Genomic DNA, 22,227 nt, shown 5'->3' with positions numbered 1-22,227 from the left:
TGTTTTTTCTACCAAAAAATGATTTGGTATGATTTATTTATTTTAAATTAATAAAAATAAATAAAATTAAAGTTATTATTCTAAAAAGAAATATAATTTTGTGTCAATAACTATTAATTTTATGTTAGAATTTAATTTCGAATTAATAAAAATAAAGAAATATAATTTTAAATATTGTTTGTATCACTAAATATTCATATTATTTAAATTAAATTAAAATTTAATAATATAAAAAATATTACGCTCTTATTGGATAACAGTGATGACAAATGGGGAAACAAATTGAACAAAATCTATACTAATAAAAGAGTAAAGTGATTGACTGACTGACTGATTGACTGACTGATTTAACGATTCATCAACGCACAGACGAAACGGCTGAAGCTAGAATCTTGAAATTTTGGTTGAAGGTCACTCTTGGCCCAAATGTGACAGATAAGGCTGGGTTTTTGGAAATTCGTACTAGAAGGGTACGAAAAGTACTAAAAAGTACTAAATATGATATCATTTGTATTTGGCGAACCAGTAGAGCTAGAACTCTGAAATTTGGATTGAGGGTCACTAATGGAGTGTAGGATAGATGTACCAAAGGGTTTTTGGAAATTCGAACTACATCTATCCGAAATGTACGAAAATGTACTAAATTTGGTACAATTCTGTAGCATGAGAACGGATAGAGCTAAAAACTTGAAATTTGGAATGCGAATTAGGGTTGGGAAGTAGGGTCGATATAAGGAGATGGTTTTGAAACCGTGTACTCATGTGTACGAAAAGTACTATATGGTACTATATTTGGTACAAATTTGATATGGAGGTACAAATGGAGCTAGAATCCTGAAAATTGATATTAACATTACCGTCGGAGTATAGGATTGGGGTATGTACGTAGTTTTGGAAATTTCTTACTTATGAGTACGAAAAGTACTAAATCGTACTATAATTGGTACAATTTGGATTTGGGTGAACCGATAGAGCGGGAACAATAAAATTTGGAGTCAGGATCACTGTAGGGATGTAGGATTAGGGTCAGGATTCAGTTTAAGAAAATAATACTTATGGGTACTAAATGGTACTAAATTTGGTACAATTTGAATTTTAGGTGAACCAATAGAGCTAGAATCATGAAATTTGGAGTAAGGATCACTGTTGAGGTGTAAGATTGAAATACGTAGGAAGTTTTAGAAATTTGTACTAATGTGTACTAAATTTGGTACAATTTAAATTGTGGGTGAAGCGATAAAGTTTGAATCCTGAATTTTGATTCAGGATCACTGTGGAGGTGTAGGAATGGAGTATGTAGGTAGATTTGTACTAATGTGTACTAAATTTGGTACAATTTGAATTGTGGGTGAACCGATAGAGTTGGAATCCTGAAATTTTGATTTAGGATCACCTTGGAGGTGTAGAATTAGGGTAGGGGAGACTGGGGCACCTTCGGCACTTTTTTTTAGAGCTCTATATCTCAGTACTTATTCAACATATATAACAACTTTATGGTTGATTTTTGTCCTCTGACACTTAATTATAAAAAATAGTACCAAAAAGATATAAACAAATAGTATTAGTTAAAAAATTTTACAGTTTTTTAAAAAAAGTCAAATTCGCCGAATGTGCCCCAACCCGGGGTAGCTTCGGCATTTGATGGGGCACATTCGGCACCATAGTCATAGCCGGGTAATTGTCATCGCTATCAGTCTAGTTGAAATTCTGATCCTCTAAAGGCTCTATTAGGTTTTAATACGCCATACAATGTTTGAATTATATGGCCTTATTTTCGAGCGGCGGACGTTTACATCTCAAGGTCGCACACACCATCAGACATAGGGGTTTTCTATCGCATTTTCGTCAATACAAGCACGTTTGATCTTATATATGCAATTTCGAACCATATTAAAGGATTAGTTTTAAAAACAAACTCAAAAACCTTTTACGGAAATAATATTGCACAATCTGTATATGGCCGAATGTGCCCCACTTTGAAATGCCGAATGTACCCCGAATGTACTTTTTATAGTTTTTTCATTTTTTTTTGATCAGATTTGTAAAAAGATTATATTTTTAAATATTTTTAAAATAATACACATCGTAGTTAACCACTTTTTAATAATATTGTCTTAAAAATTTTAAAAGTTTTATACACGAAATACTTACGAAATGGAATTGAAATATTACAGAAACATCTATAAAAATACAAAAACCTATGTATCTAAATAAGCTTATTAGCTAGAAATTTCAAACTTTGTGTCAGTTATTTATTTCGATATTCGATACCTATGTATCGAAACTAGTGATGTACGGTGAGAACTTCATATCGAAAACGCGATTGCCGAAGGTGCCCCGATGCCAAAGGTGCCCCAGTCTCCCCTATGTAGGAAGTTTTGGAAATTGGTATTACTATGTACTAAATTTAGTACAATATGAATTGTGGGTGAATCGCTAGAGGTGGAATCCTGAAACTTGGTTTCAGGATCAGTGTGGGGGTATGATTGGGGTTGTAGAATGTTTTAGAAATTCGTACTACTGTGTACTAAATTTTGTACAATTTAAATTGTGGGTGAACAGATATAGTTGGAATCCTGAAACATGGATTTAGTATCACTCTGGGGGTGGAGGTTTGGGTTAAGTAGGAAGTTTTGGAAATTCGTACTACTGTGTACAAAATTTGGTACAATTTGAATTGTGGGTGAACCTATAGAGTTGGAATCCTAAAACTTGTATTTACGATCACTGTAGGGATGTAGGATTGAGGTAGGTAGGAAGTTTTGGAAAGTGGTACTACTGTGTACTAACTTTGGTACAATTTGAATTGTAGGTCAACCAATAAAGTTGGAATCCTGAAACTTGGATTTAGGATGACTGTGGGGGTGTAAGAAGTTTTGGACATTGGTACAACTATGTACTAAATTTGGTACAATTTGAATTGTGGGTGAACCAATAGAGTTGGGATCCTGAAACTTGAATTTAGGATGACTGTGCGGGTGTAGGATTGAGGTATGTAGGAAGTTTTGGACATTGGTACAACTATATACTAAATTTGTTACAATTTGAATTGTGGGTGAACCAATAGAGTTGGAATCCTGAATCTTGGATTTAGGATCACTGTGGGAGTGTATGTTTGGGTTAAGTAGGAAGTTTTGGAAATTCGTACTACTGTGTACTAAATTTGATACTATTTGGATTATAATTAATTTTATCTAATTCATGATTTCAATTTGATTGCATGATGTAGGTAGTAATGGAAATTTTTACTTATGTGTTCTAAGTGGTACTAAATGTGATACAAATTGGATTTAAGTGAACCGATAGAATCCTGAAATTTGGAATTAAGATTGTGGTATGTGGGAAGTGTTGGAAATTCGTACTTATGATTGCTAAAGTAGGTAGTTATGGAAATTTATATTAATGTGGACTAACTGATACTCAATTTGGATTCGATATAGGGTGGTTTTAAATACATCCCACATTCGCTAACGAAGTAGCGGGTATATGCTAGTATTGTAATAAAAGGATTAGTGTGGTATTTTTTGTTTCTTTCGACCAAAAATTGTTTTTTTTTTTTATTAGATCTAATTAAAATAGGAAAAAATCTTATATTTTAGGTCTATAGATTATACAAATCTTTACAGATTAATGTAAAACTAAAATAATTTAAAAATTATATTAACCCTTTGACGTATTTCCACGAGTCTGACTCGTGGTACAATTTCTGTGCCTAACATGATTATGATTCGATTCTCATAATAATAAGAATACAACTAGTTGATGCCGTGCACAACATCTAATCTAAAATAAATAGTTTTATTACATGCATTCACATTTCGTTTCGTTTTGCGGCTGTTCTTAAGCATCAAAACCGGTTTACTTAGTGCAAGTTGTGTGCTAAAAGTTGGAAGCAAACTTCGTTACGCTAATTGATACGTCAAGGGGTTAATAAAAGCTGGCCCGGCAAACGTTGTATTGCCTTAGTATTGTAAAATTTATTAAATTAAACAAAAAGTCGGCGTATGGGATCTTTGTTTGCATAGTTACAAAAAATAAATTAAAAATAATAATACTATGTACATAATCTCCAAAATATCGAATATGGGTGAGGGGTACCATTGTGTGGGAGCTACCCTGAAACTTGGGCCAATATTAATAATTTTTAGTACGGAGATGTGGTATACAATGAGGACCCAAAATACCAAATCAACCAATTCTGTTGCAAACCCCGTTCAAATTCTCCAAAATACCGAATATTGGGAGGTACCATTATATGGGGGCTACCCTGAAACTTGGTTCAATATTAATAATTTTTGGTATGGAGATGTGCTACACAATGAGAACCCAAAATACTAAATTGCAGCCAATTTGGTTAGAACACGTATCAAAAATACCGAATATTGGGCGTCTTATGGTGTCTTCCAAAGTGCTGTCAGGGTTCCGACTGTATTAAAACGGAGCCTTGTTGATACCTGGGCGCCTCAACAAGTTTTTCAGGCTTAGCCGCCGAGTCCTTACCATGGAACGAGGCTATGCCATAGCCGACCTCAAATCCTCACTACATCGAGCGATTTTTCGAATAATGCTGGTGTGGCTGCCTTGGCACCCTCAGTTTCGAAAATTACAAGGTCAGAACTCACCGGACCATTCCTTGGCCCCAAACCCCATTACTCTCGATGACGTAAACGAAAACCTGGAGAGCAGAAGGACCTCCTTACAGATGAAACCGGCTCCTTCCGCCTGTAGTCAGGAAAGCTTCCCGATTCAACTCTGGGACGACTCTGCCTTGACAGACGAGGAAGACGTCATGAATACCATTGTTATTAACACCACGGAGACTAATACAATAGCTATCCTGGTGACTCCTCTCAGACGCTGAGGAGGGACGCAATCCCTGGCGAGGGAGAGAATTCTAACTACATCTCCACGGCCTGTAGCGAACTCAACGGCCCGTCGAAGTGAATACTGGGGCCGATGAGCTCCCCATCGTGAAGATGGATAAATCATCGTAACCGGGAACCACTAAACGAGCCAGCTCAAAAAATATCTCTGACAAGAAGATTTGCGGAGAGCGGTTAATTGCTGAAACCGTTTTTAGGACGGGAAGGAGACTCGATAACGGACAAGGAGTTCCATTAATTAAATGGAACTCCTTGTCCGAGAAACCTCAAATACATCCGGAAGTTCTAAAGGAAATATCCCAACTATATTGCGAGGGACTTCTTAATTGATAGAATTCCAACTTCACGTGCAAAGTCCACAACGTTAGACCCTTCAAAAGAGGAGAAAACTGCGAGTGACACGAGCACAACTAAGACGATTGTGGCCAGGACTTCTGAGCCTTTAGCTCCCCCTAAGGAAAACCTAAGTGCTGAGAAATCTCCTACATGATCATCACCAAAAGCAACCAAGGGTAAGGGACTGTCAAAGTCAGCCCGACAGAGAGACCGTAAAAAGGCCTCCAGGAAAGCTGATAAGGCACAACCACCCTCGGCTAATCCGTTATGAAAATTGGGCAGTTGTTGGTGGATAAACCAAAGGTGGCGAACACGAAGCAGCTGGGTCGACCTGTGCGGCAGTTGTAACATCGGAAGCCAAAACTAGAACATAGCCCAGGGCAGAGAATTAGGTCCTCGGACGAGCAACAACCTGCCGCTAAAAACCCACGCAGTCGTTGGATAAGGTCTTAAGGTTTCAATTGTCCCGCGTCTTAAGTTTTCAATTGTCCCCACACCTAACAAGGTAGAGAGGAACTTCTACAGCTTTTCAATCAGAGTTTGTAAGAGAAATTCATCTACATTTTTTACACGACATGAAATCGGATATAGCGAACAATTCTACATCAATATTTTTGATTTATGCCGATCTTGCAGAAAATGGCCGATGTCTCATAGACTGTTTTAATTCATTTATTTTGATTTAAAAGGTAACTAAATCGGCGGATTATTAAGGTCTGATTTGCAATACACAGTTTCTAGGTTCCACACATTTCCAAAATGACTTCATCAAATACTTACCTTTCATTTTGCAAAATAGTTATATTTCATCCTTGAACGCCCCTTGTGAGACAATAAATTCTTTTAATCTGCATTTCATATTCCAAAATTTTGTTTATATTTCAAGCCTCCAATGATATCGAAATTTTGTTTGATAATTTAATTTATTACAAATGGCGTTTCTTTAAAAAAAATTTGGAATTTGGTTTCAAAATTTCGTTCTCTTTTTCAAAACACTGACAACTCGAAGCAAGAAACGAAAAATATTAAAATCAAAGCTATTTTGATTTATAAAAAATTGAACAGGTAAGAACTTCCAGTAGCCCTAATCAATTAATTTCTGTATATCTCTTTATCTAATTCCCAACAAATCCAAATGAAGATTACGATCAAATAATTTCCCACAAAAATCGGCAATTTGTTCTACTCACTACATACAAATCTCTACAATGCAACAGCAGCAGCACGTGACGTCATTATTACCCTCGAATTTAAATCAAGGCAAACTGATGAACACACACATGTACACACACACACTTTTGTACCTTGATGTGCATCAAGGATGCTGGATGCATTCGAATGCAGTATTTAGTAGCATATCATTACCATGCACAATTGTAGTTGTTGCTGTTGTTGTTGCAGTTCTTTTTATTGACTTCCCAAATCACAACCCGATGAGTTGGTGAGGGAGGGAAATTGTGAGACATTTGCCTCTTGTCACATCCCATTGAAATACGATGAACTATAGAGTTGAAAAAATACGACTACCACTATATTCCGTTCATTCCATACCCTAGACAACCTTCAGCGAACCTTGACAATTCCATAGAATGTATAGAAACAACAACAACGAATCAAAAAAATATGAAAGGGTGGGTGGTTGGTTGGTATTTGACTCGTGCTGGGATTTAATGCCAAAAACAAATCGCCATGTAATAGAATTCATATTCGTGAGTTTGTAATTTCCACACGGAATATCACACTCACCCCAATTTTTCGTTTTTGGATTTGATGCCAGAAATATAACCTCCACCACCTTTGTTTCCATTAATTTATGTAGCATCATGTTCATCATAATCTCCAAGGAGTGGATGGAATGTCATTTTAATGTAATTTAAAGAATTTAATAACACATTTTCTGGATTTAAGATAATTTGAAAGAGGTACGTGAGAGTGGGGCAAAAATGAATGCAATAAACTGGAAGATAACCCTTTGGAACCTAATCAAGACCGGTGGTCTCTATACACAACAATTGGTCTTTATAAAGTCCTCGGGTCTATATACAGACCAATTGGTCTTTATAAAGACCTCGAGTCTCTATACAGACCAATTGGTCTTTATAAAGACCTTTGGTCTCTATACAGACCAATTGGTCTTTATATAAAGACCTGTGGTCTCTATACAGACCAATTGGTCTTTATAAAGACCTGTGGTCTCTATACAGACCAATTGGTCTTTACAAAGACCTCGGGTCTCTATACAGACCAATTGGTCTTTATAAAGACCACGGGTCTCTATACAGACCAATTGGTCTTTATAAAGACCACGGGTCTCTATACAGACCAATTGGTCTTTATAAAGACCACGGGTCTCTATACAGACCAATTGGTCTTTATAAAGACCACGGGTCTCTATACAGACCAATTGGTCTTTATAAAGACCACGGGTCTCTATACAGACCAATTGGTCTTTATAAAGACCACGGGTCTCTATACAGACCAATTGGTCTTTATAAAGACCACGGGTCTCTATACAGACCAATTGGTCTTTATAAAGACCACGGGTCTCTATACAGACCAATTGGTCTTTATAAAGACCACGGGTCTCTATACAGACCAATTGGTCTTTATAAAGACCACGGGTCTCTATACAGACCAATTGGTCTTTATATAGACCACGGGTCTCTATACAGACCAATTGGTCTTTATAAAGACCACGGGTCTCTATACAGACCAATTGGTCTTTATAAAGACCACGGGTCTCTATACAGACTAATTGGTCTTTATAAAGACCTGTGGTCTCTATACAGACCAATTGGTCTTTATAAAGACCTGTGGTCTCTATACAGACCAATTGGTCTTTATAAAGACCTGTGGTCTCTATACAGACCAATTGGTCTTTATAAAGACCTGTGGTCTCTATACAGACCAATTGGTCTTTATAAAGACCTGTGGTCTCTATACAGACCAATTGGTCTTTATAAAGACCTGTGGTCTCTATACAGACCAATTGGTCTTTATAAAGACCTGTGGTCTCTATACAGACCAATTGGTCTTTATAAAGACCTGTGGTCTCTATACAGACCAATTGGTCTTTATAAAGACCTGTGGTCTCTATACAGACCAATTGGTCTTTATAAAGACCTGTGGTCTCTATACAGACCAATTGGTCTTTATAAAGACCTCGGGCCTCTATACAGACCAATTGGTCTTTATAAAGACCTCGGGTCTCTATACAGACCAATATAAAGACCGCAGGGGTTTATACAGACGAAATGATATATATAAAGACCGGAGGTTTCTATAATTATATGCAAGTCAAGAGAGCTCAAAAGTTTATAATTATTGGAATTCTTCTTTATTGATAAAAAGTTAACATATAAAAGGAAACAAAATGAAAATAACTCCTGTATACTCCTTAACAGTATAGTGGTATGGTTGGTGTGAAATATCTATAAACTCTTGAAATGCAAGAACAGCAGCTATTCTTCTATAGCTCGATTTATTTCATCGGCACATTCTAGTAATTTCTTCCATTGTGTGACGGACAACGAGATACCCTTCTTTCCCGGCAACATTTCTCCGTTCTTCTCATAGTATTCACGAATATCAATCAATTTCTTGCCACGGAATTCATTAATGCGTACCTGACGCTGACGCTCGAGGACCCATTGATTGCTGTTGGCGCCACTTTTTTTGTCATCCGCGGCAGAGTCCTTGGATTTTTTTGGTGGTGGAGCACGCTAATAAAGAAACATATATGTACTTCGGTATATTTTGGGTGACATATCGTCCCATCTACTTACATCGTCTGGTCCAGAATCACTGTCCGAGGTAGATTCATTCTTTTTTGGCTTAGCTTTTGGCATTTTTGTATTTTTTCCCTGAGACTTGTTTGCGAAAGTTGTGAAATACCGGTTGCTAATCGAAGATGCCGATTGAAATGCTTTTCTGCGCCTTTTTCACCGTCTGAAAAAAATTAAAAAACGTTCCACCTTCTAACGAATAGGAAGAGAAGACAAAATGGCCGATAAAGATGAACTCAAAGTGGAGTGGTATAAACGAAAGTTAAAGTTTACGAATGTGGTGGGATGTAAGACTGATGAGAACCGCTGTTGTTTACAACACATACACTCACAGCAGCTGCAGTCAGATAACCGAGCCATACTGTTAATATGTGACGGCGTTGTATGCATGTTGACAACACGTGCGGTTAAGAAATCGATTTAAGACTTGACAGAACTTGACAGAATCAAGTTTTTATCCTTATTTTGTTTGCGAAAGTTGCGAAATGCCGGCAGACAACGAACCGGAACAATTTTTTCATTGGCGGCCGCGCATCATATATAAGCATATCGGCGGCGGCGCGCCATTGTTGGGGCGCAACTGTAATGCTGATGTATGGCAAATTGCGGGTACAATTCACAATAATATCAATTTTTAAATTTAATTAATTAATTTAATTAAATTAATTAATCTTTTCAACCTAAGGAGAGAAATTTTGGGATTATCAGGGTCTTGGAGGTTAAAAAAGCTTCTCTGCAGAAAATTACAAATGCAGTTTCATGTTATGACCTAGCTCCCAGATAGAGGTACCTCAACCGATGTATCTCCAATTTTCGCCCCATTCTAGGTACATTTATTATTTTAGGCACATTTTCTAACCGAAGTGACAGTAATTTTTCCTTCTGGTGGGGCCTTTTCCTCGGCGAATTTTTGAACCTCTATATCTATAATTTTGTATTTCGTAGTCTCAGATAATAAATACAATTGTATTGGATTTATTCTATTCTATTTATTCAGTATCAATGGGATACTGACTTTGCTACCGAAACGTGTTCCCGTGGATGTAATTGGAAAGTATATGGACTAACCAAACGTCTTCAGTGGATGTGATTAGAATGTATTTAGACCTCATTTACCTTTTTTATGGCTCCCATTACATGATGACTTCTTTAGAGAAATTGTGAAATGTAGGAGACGGGGTTCCGCTTCGGGGAAGTTCATTTTTGACACTTCGACGACTTTGCAATGAGTGGCTTTCATAAAGGAGATTTAAATATTCGCTCAATTGTTTAGTAATGTGAATTTTTTGAATGCGAAGAAGGGAGACCTCTTTCGCAGTTTGGGAGTCCTCCTCGTCTAAGGTCTTGGATAATTCTTGCAAACATCTTGCAGGTTTCCAATACCTCTACCAAGAATACCTTGGAACCTCTTCTGAGGTTTGTATACCTCTACTGAAGTCATGTGAGCCTCTGCCGATATCTTGTAGACCTATACAAAGTCATTGTACCGACGTTTTGGAGACCTTTGAGATATTAGAGACCTCAAACGAAGTCATGCAGAAATCTATTGAGGTCTTGGGTGCCTATAATGTGATGTTGGAGAACTTTAATTAGGTTTTGATGGCTTCTGCTGAGCTGTTGGTGACCCAGAATCTTTAGAGACTTCTTCTAAGCTCTATGAGACCTCTACTGATGACTTCGGCCCCACTGATGCTTTTTAGAGAGATTTGAGATCTCTGATGTCTTAGAGATCTACTCTGATGATTTGGAGACCTCGAATGAGGTCTTGGAGACTCCAACAGAAGTCTTGTGGATCTCTTCTGAAATCGTGGAGACCTCTACAGTGAATTAGAATGGAAGATCTCCTATGGTTTTGGAGATCTTTATTGAGGTCTTGGAAGCCTCGAATGTGGTGCTGTTAACACAAGTCTTGGAAACTTCTTCTAAGCTTCAAAAGACCTCTACTGATATCTTCGGACCCCTTTGATGTCTTGGAGTCCTATTCAGATGAAATGGATACATCCAATGGGGTCTTGGATACTTCAGCAGAATTTTCGCGGACCTCTGCGGAGAGTTAGGAATCCTTTCCTAAGGTTTTGGAGATCTTTATTGAGGTCTTGAAGACCTCAAATGTGATATTATTGACACGATTGTTGAGACTTGTATGCGGTCTTGGCCTCGAATGTGGTGTTGTTCACTCGAGGTATTGGAGACCATTACTGTACATTTTCCGAGGTCTTGGATAATTCTTCTGGTATGTGAAATATCTTCTGATGTGTTGGGGACTTCGACTATGGACTTGGAGATTTTAATTTGGTGGCCTCTACCGAAGTATTAGATAACTCTACTGACAGTTAGGAGACGTCTCCTAAGGTCTTGCAGGTCATGGAGAATTTTATTGCGGTCTTGGAGGCCTCAAATGTGCTGTTATTGACTTAAGGTTTTGAATCTATCTTTGAAAAATTTTCTAAGGTCTTGGAGACTTCTTTTGAGGTGAAAATTTCGACTGAGGGCTTAGGAACATCAACCGAAGTTTTGCAGACAACAAATTGAGGCTATAGAAGCTCTAATTAGATCTGGTGTGTACTACCGAGGTCTTGGAACCTCTTCGGAGATGTTAAAGACCTCTACTGAGAGCTTGTGGGCTTATTCTAAGATCTTGGGGATTCTAAGGTTTTTGAGATACAGAAGGCGTTTTGAGGCCTCTACTGTGGCTTCGGAAGCCTTACAAGTATCTACTAGCGGTGCTTTTCATTTTCATGAAGCTGTTAATACGTGGAAGACATCTTTTTGAGGCGTTGAAGACCCCTACGGATGCTTCAGAGGTCTTACGGGTCTATACCGAGGCCTCTGTGAAGCTCTTCTATTCTCTATATGACTCAGCTTTTAATTTAAAAAAAAAAAATACATGAAGACATGGTGTTAAATAATTCTAAAAAGGGTATCGGGGGTCTTATAGACAAGTGTAAAGCTCTTCTATTCTATATAAGACCCCAGCGATCCTCTTTAATATAAAATCCTTACGGAGCTCTGTATTCTATTCTTTTTTAAGATTTTTAAATTCAAAATAAAACTATTTTTTAAATTTATATTTATAAAAAATACTTTTAAAAAAGTATTGACGTTTTTTTTATTAAAACATATATAAGTAACTTAGCATTAAAAGAAATAATTAATTAATTTAATTCTTAAAAAATATTTATAATTAATAAAAATACAAAAAACATTTATAAACGACATTATGGCAGAACACAAAACATGCGCATGCACACGCAAATGCACATTTGTTTACAATTGTATTTGTAAATCCAATTTCCTGATAATATCCTTGGCCTTATTCAGTGTGGCCGGGCCATGTGAGTTTGAGGTGGACATTTTATACAAGTCCTGCATATATTTGTCGATATTCTCTACAGTGGCACCATTGGGTGCCGATGGCAAAGGCAACGAGGCCAAGGCTTGAGCTAATTTCTTTTTAAGCTTCTCGAGGTATATTTCTAAAAGTCTATTTTTCTCTTGCAGTTCATTGTTTTCGGTTTGCATTTTTTCAACACCCGATTTCATATTTTCAACATGTTTCTCCAGAACAAAATTTTGTTGTTCCAAATCGGTTTTGGATTTACGCAGAGAGCGTAGCTCCATATCACATATTTTATTGTGCTCTAAAAATTCCGTTGTAAATATGGGAATTTCTCCGGGTGGGTGGGTAACAGCTGTCTGGGCATTGGCTGCCGCAGCGGCAGATGTAGAGGGAGCAGCGGATCCGGAAACTGAAGTGGCAGCCGATGTTGATGATGAACCAGCAGCAGCGGCATTATTGTTGGCGTTAAATGGTGGTGTTGGGGTCCGCTGTTTTCGTCGATTTTTATCCAATTGTTTTTCGGAATTTTGTGATGAGGACGTTGACGAGGAAGATTCCTTGATGTGTGGTTTTTCTTTTGCCGATTCTTTTGAAGATTTTGCGTTTTCATTGCTGGTGGTTGCTTTATCTTTGTTGCTGCCTGTGGATTTTGTTGTAGTTGTGTTAGTTGTTTGACCAGCATCACTTTTGCGTACTTTATTCTTGGCCAATTCACTGGCCAATATGTCCGGGCGAGATTTTAGGAATGTATGAAGTTCACTGAGGTATCTGGAGGGAAGAAAAAGGGAAATTAGATTTATTTTATAGTTAAATCATATTAAACAGAGGGGTTATTATAGTAAAATTAAGGCATAGGCTTTTATCTATTAAAAGCGGAGACCTCTCCTAAGGTCTTGGAGATCTTTACTGAGGTCATGTAAAATTTTACTGAGGTCATGAAGGCCTCGGATGTGATTTTGATCGACTCGAGATATTGGATACCTTTACTAAATCTGTCTTTTAAATATTTTCTGAGGCCTTGAAGATCTGGGATTCAAAATATCTTTTGAAATGTATTTGTTTAAAACCTTGACTGAGGCCTTGGGAACTTCAAGTGGACTTATAGAAGGTCATGGAGATTTCTTCTTCTTATATATTAAAAGCGGATTTTATGCCTAATGTTCAATAAAAATTATAGCCTCAGCTTTGTGGTGGTTACAAAGTCTTTAGCTAATCGCACTAAAAGTGGACATGTGCGCCAATCATTTCAGAGGAGAACAAAGACGTTTAGACTACGTTCCGGCCTTACCTCACGGAGCTTCAAACACCAGTCAATACAATGCTTCAACCAATGCAATCACAACGAAGTGTAGGTACTAAATAATCAGAAGTATTTGGAGGTTGGAAACCTCATTGTTTGAGAAGCAAAGATCTCCTGGATTCTATGGGTCAGACACCCTGTTGAAATGCAACTCCACATCCTAGGGTCTACCAGACTATTAAACTAGATCATGGTCGAAACTTCGAAAAGTAGGAATTCTAACAGATGCAGGCTGAGAGTCCGAGTCCGTTAAATCTACCGCCATGAGGTGGACATTTAAAATACCAGAAATCGTTCGGGGCATTTATATATGGCGGGCTATGCTATGGAGAATTATTGGTAGGTTGACACCCAATTAGAGCCAGCTTGTTTATATAATTCTCAAAATGCCGGATAATGGGGACTATTTTAAAAAATGGCCCAATTTCGATAATTCTTGGCAGGAGGAATATGCTCTAACCAATGATGATTCAAAATACAAACTATAGGCAATTTGTTTGAAAAATGTGACCAAATTTTCTAAAATACTAAAATTTGGGAGGTACCGTTATTTTGGGGCTATCATAAAATGCGACCAATATTGATCATTTTTGGTTGGAAGATTTTGTACCCAATGAGAAATCAAAATAACAAATTACACCCAATTCGGTTGAATAATGTGTCGAAGCTCCCCAAAATTCTGAATATTTGGCGGTACCGTTATACGGGGTCTATGCTGGAAAGTGGACCAATATTCATAATTTTTGGTAGGAAGAGTTCGTATCTAATGAGAAACCCAAATTCCAAATTACAGCCAATTCCGATGAAAAATGTGACCAAGCTCCCCAATATACCGAAATTTAAGAAGTTCTGTTATATGGGGCCATCTTTAAAAATTTACCAAATTTGATAATTTTTGGTAGGAAGATTTGGTACCCAATGAGAATCCAAAATACCAATTTACAGTCAATTCCGATGAAAAATGTGACCAAAGTTCCCAAAATACAGAAATTTAAGAAGTACCGTTATATGGGGGCTATCCAAAAAAAGTTACCCAATTTTTATCAATTTTTGTAGGAACATTTGGTATCCAATGAGAACCCAATATGCCGAACTACAGCCAATTCGGTTAAAAAATGTGTCCAAGCTCCCCAATCTAAGGAAATTTTGGGAGGTACCATTATATGGGGGCTATGCTAAAATGTGGGCTATTATTGATAATTTTTTTCTAATGAGATTTGACATCCGATGAGAACCCAAAATACAAAATTATTGCCAAGGTGCCCAAACCCCGCAAAATACCGAAATATATTAATTATATGGGGGTTATCCGAAAACAGGAACCAATATTGATCATTTTTTAGGTGGCCAATGAGAACCCAAAATTCCAAATTACAGCCAATTCCGATGAAAAATGTGTTCAAAAATACCGAAACTTGCAGGTACCCTCAAAAGGGGGTTATACTAAAAGGTGGACCAATATTCTTATTTTTTGGTTGGAAGATGTATTAGCTTATGAGAACCTAAAATACCAAATTAAAGACAATTCTTCGGTTGGAAAACTTGCTAAAAATCACAAAAATATCGAATATTTGTCAGTACCGTTATATGGGATCTACCCCAAAAAGTGGACCAATATTGATAATTTTTCGTAGTGAGATTTGGTACCCAATGATAATTCGAAATTCCATGTTACAGCCAATTTGAATGAAAAATGTGTCCAAACTTCCCAAAATACCGAAATTTGGGAGGTACGTTACATGGGGGCTATGCTGGACAGTGGTCCAATATTAATAAATTTTAGTAGTGAGATTTGTTACCCAATGATAATTCAAAATACCAAATTACAGCTCATTCGGCTGTAAAATGTTTTCAAAAACTCCCTAAAAAATGCTTCAAAATTTATATTTGTTGGTATAAAAATGTATTAACCACTGAGGAACCAAAATTCCAAATAGCACCTGATTAGGTTTAAAAAGGTGTCCAATATATTCAAATTATCCCCTTAAAAAGGGATACCTTGAAAAGTCGACCAATATATCCCATTTTCAATTATTTATAAAAAGAATACCTGCCTCGGAATCTCTCTCCCTTTTTATAAAACAAATTGTCTCTTATATTTCTTCTTTTATTTCAAATAAGACATGTGTGTTTTCCCTTGGCACATTTTCCCGTTTCCTTTTAATATCCTGCAACAATTGCAAGGTCTTGATGCGAAATTCCAATTTCTCATCACCGCTGAAATCCTGTATGGTCGGCATCAACGACTCAAAGAATGCGAAATCTTCATCGAATTTACGTGGTGGTTTAAATTCTTCCATAAATTTGGTTAACTTTTCTTCCAAGGATGACTGCGATTGTTTGTTCGACGAAGAAAATTGGAAATCTTGTGAATTTGTGGTGTGCGAATGAATTGACGACGATGGTCCTGGTGAGCTGTTGTTGTAACTATTACATCTGGCCTTTTTAGTGGGCAACGTATAGGAACATGTTGTCGTGTCATTATCTTCTGTTACCACGGTAGGATAATCTGGTACCGGTTCAATTACTTCGGTCTGTACCAATTCCATGGGATCAATGTAGTCGGTGGATACCGAGGTGGTTTTTCGTTTTGTTTTTGGAGCAGCTTCTTCTGCTGCTTTTGATGGTGTTGCTGGTATCTCCTTTGGCAAACATTTACAAAGAAAACGCAATTGTTTGGCATAGATATATGAGCGCACCGGTTTACCCTCAAACATATCGCAACCACGTCTATTTATTTCAGACAATTTCTTTTTATAGCGTACATAGTTATCCCTTATGGAACGCCATTTCATATTTATATCATGCACTAGACGACAGGTGAGGGGTGAAAGGGGGAGAAGAAATATTAAACACACCGTGCTTCAACACTTATCCTTTGTGTTAACTACTTACACACAGCTTTCTGCTCCACTTCCGTCATATTTTTGAAATTCTTTTCCAAGCTGGCCGCCACCTCTAGCCAGGCATCATTTTTCATTGTTTTGTTTTTGTAACATTCCTCAGTGGAATCCCAGATAACCGGACGTTTCTTTACTTCGGCAATTATTTTTTCCGGTTCCATAGTGTATGTCTTCAAGATAAACTGTATTTCTTAAATACCACAAGTATCTGTGTATCTGCATATTAACCGCAGAGCAGACGTACACATATACATACTTACATATGAGTAAACAACCTTCGTATGTGGACCTTCCTGCCCAACGCTAATCAAACAAACAACGCACGCTAAAATAAACGTACGTCAAAGTTGAAAACATGTTCCCAAAATTTAAAAATTATTTTGTAAATAACCGATAACAGGTGGTAGTAGAAGAGAAATGGAGGGAGGGAGAATTGTTTTCATTTTTTGCGCACATTGTTTTTTAACGCGCGTTAACCCCACAGGATTATCACTTTTTTATAAATATTGTTCAAACAGTAATGTTGCCATACGTTACGCTTACAGTTAGCACATTTCCTTTAATGCCCACATAAATGCAACTCTACAAAATGCCACAGCTGTTTGTGTGATTTAAGCGCAATATTTTTGGGGGAGGAATTTGTAATATAAAAAATGAATTTGTGTGCACCTCAGAAACACTTGGAAAATAATAATTTGATACCATACGATGTGCATTAATGATCTAATAAATACAATTGAACTATGAACTATAGGAAAAATAAGAAGGCGGTAATTGAAACCTGTATAGAGATAGATAAACTTATGATACACTGACATAGGCAAATTTTCCTTGATGTTCAAAATAATAAAACCACCACTGTCTGCAATGACCTTCCTCAAGGCAGTGGACTGAGTCCATTCAGTCTATGAATAATCAAAAACATAGGAATTACCTGGTTGATGACTTTATCAATAAGCAATAGAGTACATATACTTAGCAATAGAGTACATTTACATTGTATTCCAGGTCATTCATCTATTAAATGTAATGAAATTGTAGACAGGCCAGCCAATGAAGGAACACTTCTAAAAATACAATGGCCAATGCCGGATGCCATCAATCAAACGGCTATGTTTCTTTGGGATGAAAAGGGCTCTAGGTCTGGGAGCTCTGACAATTTTCGGTTTTCTGAATGTCCCACTTTGTTGAGGAGAGCGATAGAATGGAGAGTAAAAGACATGTGGAATGGCGAATATTGATGTCTAAAGGCAGATTATTTTTTCCAATTCTGAAGTGATGTACATAGAAAACCGTGGTATAACAAAATCAAGTTGAGCCCGGAGGATACAAAATTAATTAATAGGTTAATGACAGGACATTCTTATTTTAAAGTCGACCTGCATCGAATAGATGCCAGTGAGTCCTGGCAATGTGATGTATGCGGGGTTCTTGAAGATGTGGAGCACAACATTTTCATCTGCCCAAAATATAGCCAATTAAGAACCGTTTTCAATTTTTTTAAGCTCTAAATTTTGACGAATCAAGCACTAATTGAGAACTCTCTCCTCTATTATGGTTGTAGCAACCCTAATGCCAGACGTTGACCGAGTAAGACTCGGGTCGTTTTGGATCGTAGGTTCTCTGTTATGGAAACGTCTTTGCTCTGTTGTGGCTTCTGGGGATAAAAGATACAATTAAAATAAAGGTTGTTGTTGTTGTAGCAGCCCTATTTCTTTTACACAATGGGCTGAGGTGACAGACGTTGGCCGAGTAAGACTCGGGTCGTTTCTGATCGTAGACCTCTCCGTCGTGGAAACGAATAGAGGTTGTAGCTTATGCCGATGATGTAGTCCTGTTGATCAGTAGCAAATATCTGTCCACCATACACGGCATAATGCAGGGTGCCTTACAACTCTGTCAGGCCGGGTCTAAGCAAATGGTCTTGTAAACCCCGCGAAGACAGAAATTGTTCTCTTCAACAGGAAAGATCTTAACTTTTCGTGGATGAAGGGATCTTAAACCCCACTCAAGAAGTTAAACACCTCGGTACAATTCGAGAGGTCCTGTATCACTTTACTCATTTAAGGATGTATCTAGTTTATCCTTTCTTGTATGGTGGCTGGCGATTGATAAAAAAAAAACACAATGGGTTGAAATATCAGTGTGCAGCGATGAGGAGTGCTCTGAGACTCAAAGAAAAAGATGCCTGGCTTAACACGATATTAAATAGTGACTTTTTATATAGAGATAACCACATCAGAGATTATAATAATCTTCCCATAATGACTTGATAATGAGGAGTAGAAACTGAAAATTTATGCAAAATACATTGACTGTTTGGTAGATACGGAATTAATTCCATCGAAATACATAGCTTTGCCAAAAATCGGTCATGTTTAAACGATAATATTCAATAACTCAAGGATCCCAAAATCGATATCGGCCAAGAAACACCTGACGAAGAACCCTTCGCCCTTATAGACTCCAAAAACTTGTTTTTTAAACGAGTTAAATCGAGATTTTAGAGTCTAGTTGAAGGTAGTATTTACAAACGAGCCGAACGGAGTCCAATAGACGATCCTAATGGAATCTTTAAACATTTATTAAAGGTTATTATCAGACAGGAAGGGACTCTTTATATATGAATCAGATTTAGTGTTCATAACTGAAAAATATTCACCGGACACCTATATAGTATTTTAAGTATTGATGACAAAAAAAAATCTATGTCGAATTTGCCAATTCCGTCAGTATGTTAAAATCACGATCTTGCTATATTTAAGATAGGGCTTTAAAAGTTTCACATACGTTGTTAGTAATCCTAGGATATTTGGTATTAAAATGACTGTTATTTAGTTTTTTTGAATTCTGAATGGATATAAACTTTTATTCCAAAATGTATGAATATTGGCCAACTTTTTAGGTTGCTCTCCATACAACAGTGCCTCCCAAATTTCGGTACTTTTTTCGATTCTCATTGGTTAGCAAATCTTCATACCAAAACATTATTAACATTGGTCCACATTTTAGGGTAGCCCCCAAATAACGGTACCTCCTAAATTTCGTATTTTGGGCATGTCTTTCAAATATATTGACTGTAATTTAGTATTTTGAATTATTATTGGAATTACCATTCCTGCTAAAAAGTAGCAATATTGGTTAGGGTAGGTCCCCTATAACAATACCTCCCAAATATCGATAACCTGGGAACATGGGTTTTTTTAAACAAATAGGTTGTAATTTAGTATTTTGGATTCTTATTGGGTAGTAAATATCTATACGAAAATTCGTTTCGGGGTAGGCGCCGTATAACGTTACCACGCGGTTATTTGGGGATTTTTGGGTATGTTTTTAAGTTCAAAAAGGCTGCGACCTGTATCGATTGCGTCCAAAGTGAAGATTGGATAAAATGAGTGGGTTTCAAAAGATGTAGCGTGTCATGTGGACCATTACCACATGTCGGGCAGATATTATTGGCCATCAATTCGTGTCCAATATGAATTGAGGCAGCTACACCATATAGATCTCAATTGTGCCAATAACACTCTGATCTGGGTGCTATCGTTGGAGGGTGACCACCGATGATTGTATTCACACGACATTCTTGAATTGCTTCCTCAACCCCATCCGTGTGAATACGATTCAATCCTGCTTGATATGCCTGTTTATCTTGAAGCTCCCTTTTGTACCTCTCTCTCCACATCGTGAAGATCCGTCCTGACATGCCTAGGTGGTGGGTGCCTATCCATTAGGTAATGATTTGGATGGCTACTTCTATAACACCCAAGCAGGTATTGCATCGACAACATCGTGTTATGTTGACGAATAGGAAGGATCTTCGTCTCCTCCTGTACAATCCAAGTACTTGTTGTTTTTGTAGCAGCCCTATTGCTTTTTCACAATGGGCTGTGGTGACAGAAGTTAGATGGGTATAAGACTCGGCTCGTTTCGGATCGTAGACCCCTCTGTCGTGGAAACAATTTAGTATTTTGTTTTGTCATTGGTTGCCAAAACTGCAAACCAAAATTTATTAACCTTGGTTCACTTTTTAGTATACCTCCCATATAACGATACAATTACATTTCGGAACGTTGAGGAGTTTGGACAAGTTTTTTGACCAAATTGGATGTCAAAAATGATAAATATTGTAACCCCCATTTATGGGTACGTACATATTTATGTGAGTTTGAAGACGTTTTTTGATCAAATTTGCGTACTTTAATATTATGAATTGTCATTGGGTGGCAAATCATCACAACAAAAATTAATATTGGTCCACTTTTTAGGGTAGTACCAATATAACAGCACCTCCAAATATTCGGTATTTTGGTGAGAGTTTGGACATCCCAAAAATTATGAAAATTTGTCCTTTTTTAATTTCCGGTTTAACATATTTGCTATATTTAGCTATAAGTGATGAGTCCATCCCCATTTTGAGGAAGCTAGAACCACTATTCCATTTTTGTTTACTAGCACTTGTTGCTTATAATAATTGTTTTTGACCATTATACTAATTTCCTAAATTTCCATAGAAAAATCTTCCAACTCACCTTTGTTTATCGGCTTCGGCAGCCTTAAGATATTCACTCTTTATATCGCTTGACAATTGTTGCCATTCCTCGGCGATGACTTTCGTTACTTCATTGGAATTTTTATTGGGATTATCTTTGCGAACAGCTTCGCGGCGATCGTTCATATAACGAACATATCCTAAAAAAATTATATAAATATTTAATACTATTCCCAACATAATTTAAATAATTATTGCATCATACCTGTAAGTGGCATTTTAGGGGCACCCTCAGCATTTATTTTGCGACGCTTTAGGCGAAAATGTTCACGTTCCTCAGTGGTATTTGCGGTCGTGGCTGTGGCTCCCACACTTTTACGTTTTTGTACTTTACCCGGTTTCGAGTTACCCTCAGGGACATTGGGTACCTCTTCAGTATCCGATAAGGTGACAGCTTCATCTTCCCGCGGAGCAGATGGGGGTTTTGGAATTTCACTATCTGCACTTACAACCTTTTCTTCAGACTTTTGTTCAACTGGTTTTTCTTCCGGTTTCTCATTTTTGTTTCCTGCTACTTCTTCTTCACCGGGTGCATCCTTTTCCAGTTCCTCAGCTTCATCTTCTTCCTCCTCCTCCTCTTCTTCTTCCTCCAAATCCATTACCAATTTTTGTGAATTATCCTTTTCCTCGTCCTCATCGAAATCATCATCATCCTCGTCATCATCTTCTTCCTCAACTTCGATGTGTTTTGGCGGTGTTGCAGCTGGTATTGTTGTCGTTGTTTGTCCTTGTTCCTGCTGAACGGTGGTGGCAGCTGCAACGGCTGTTTCGGTCGATTCTTGTTGTTGTTCTTCAGCTGCTGCTACTGGTGGCGATGTAGGTTGTTGAACTTCAGTTTTTTCAGCAGCCTCCTCTTTTGATTCTTTTTGCATAGCCTCCACTTCAGCCTGAATTTGTTCAATTGTCTCTTGGCCACCATCCATGCTGATTGGCTTTTGCGGAAATCGTTGGGATCAGGAAAAAATAGTTTTGCAATGCCCGAGATTTTGTAAACGCCTAGCCGAATCACGTTGCTTTTCAAAACAGTATTTAAACAATATTGAAAAACGTTCCAGATGCTAACGAATGGCAGGAGTAGCCAAAATGGCCGATAAAGAAGTAGAAATGGTATAACCGAAAATTTACGAA

The 22,227-nt window shown here is 37.4% G+C and overlaps 2 protein-coding genes across 2 annotated transcripts; both read right to left on the bottom strand.

Moving 5' to 3' along the window:
- Window positions 1-8,680: 8,680 nt before the first annotated feature.
- LOC133338180 (RNA polymerase II transcriptional coactivator-like) lies at window positions 8,681-9,067 on the bottom strand. Its single transcript, XM_061546362.1, has 2 exons — window positions 9,005-9,067; window positions 8,681-8,941 (listed from the first exon to the last, which is right to left on the bottom strand). The coding sequence occupies exons 1-2, from the start codon at window positions 9,065-9,067 to the stop codon at window positions 8,681-8,683; spliced, it is 324 nt and encodes a 107-aa protein (XP_061402346.1).
- A 3,204-nt stretch (window positions 9,068-12,271) lies between these two features.
- On the bottom strand, window positions 12,272-22,022 carry LOC133338181 (high mobility group protein 20A-like). The gene is made up of 3 exons (XM_061546363.1): window positions 21,305-22,022; window positions 21,080-21,239; window positions 12,272-13,112 (listed from the first exon to the last, which is right to left on the bottom strand). Exons 1-3 carry the CDS (start codon window positions 22,020-22,022, stop codon window positions 12,272-12,274), a joined length of 1,719 nt encoding a protein of 572 aa, XP_061402347.1.
- Window positions 22,023-22,227: the final 205 nt, after the last annotated feature.

This window comes from Musca vetustissima, unplaced genomic scaffold (assembly GCF_032173495.1).
Source record: "Musca vetustissima isolate MV318-11 ecotype Yass unplaced genomic scaffold, APGP_CSIRO_Mvet_v1 utg3058, whole genome shotgun sequence".
Taxonomy (NCBI): Eukaryota; Metazoa; Arthropoda; class Insecta; order Diptera; family Muscidae; genus Musca; species Musca vetustissima.
This window is presented reverse-complemented; position numbering and strand designations above follow the sequence as displayed.

Excerpts from the sequence above, each read along its gene's own strand:
- LOC133338180 (XM_061546362.1), bottom strand. The coding sequence starts at position 9,067 with ATGCCAAAAGCTAAGCCAAAAAAGAATGAATCTACCTCGGACAGTGAT. Across the intron at positions 8,942-9,004 it reads GTGATTCTGGACCAGACGAT|CGTGCTCCACCACCAAAAAA; the intron begins GTAAGTAGATGG and ends TTTCTTTATTAG.
- LOC133338181 (XM_061546363.1), bottom strand. The coding sequence starts at position 22,022 with ATGGATGGTGGCCAAGAGACAATTGAACAAATTCAGGCTGAAGTGGAG. Across the intron at positions 21,240-21,304 it reads CCCTAAAATGCCACTTACAG|GATATGTTCGTTATATGAAC; the intron begins GTATGATGCAAT and ends TAATTTTTTTAG. Across the intron at positions 13,113-21,079 it reads GCCGAAGCCGATAAACAAAG|ATACCTCAGTGAACTTCATA; the intron begins GTGAGTTGGAAG and ends TCTTCCCTCCAG.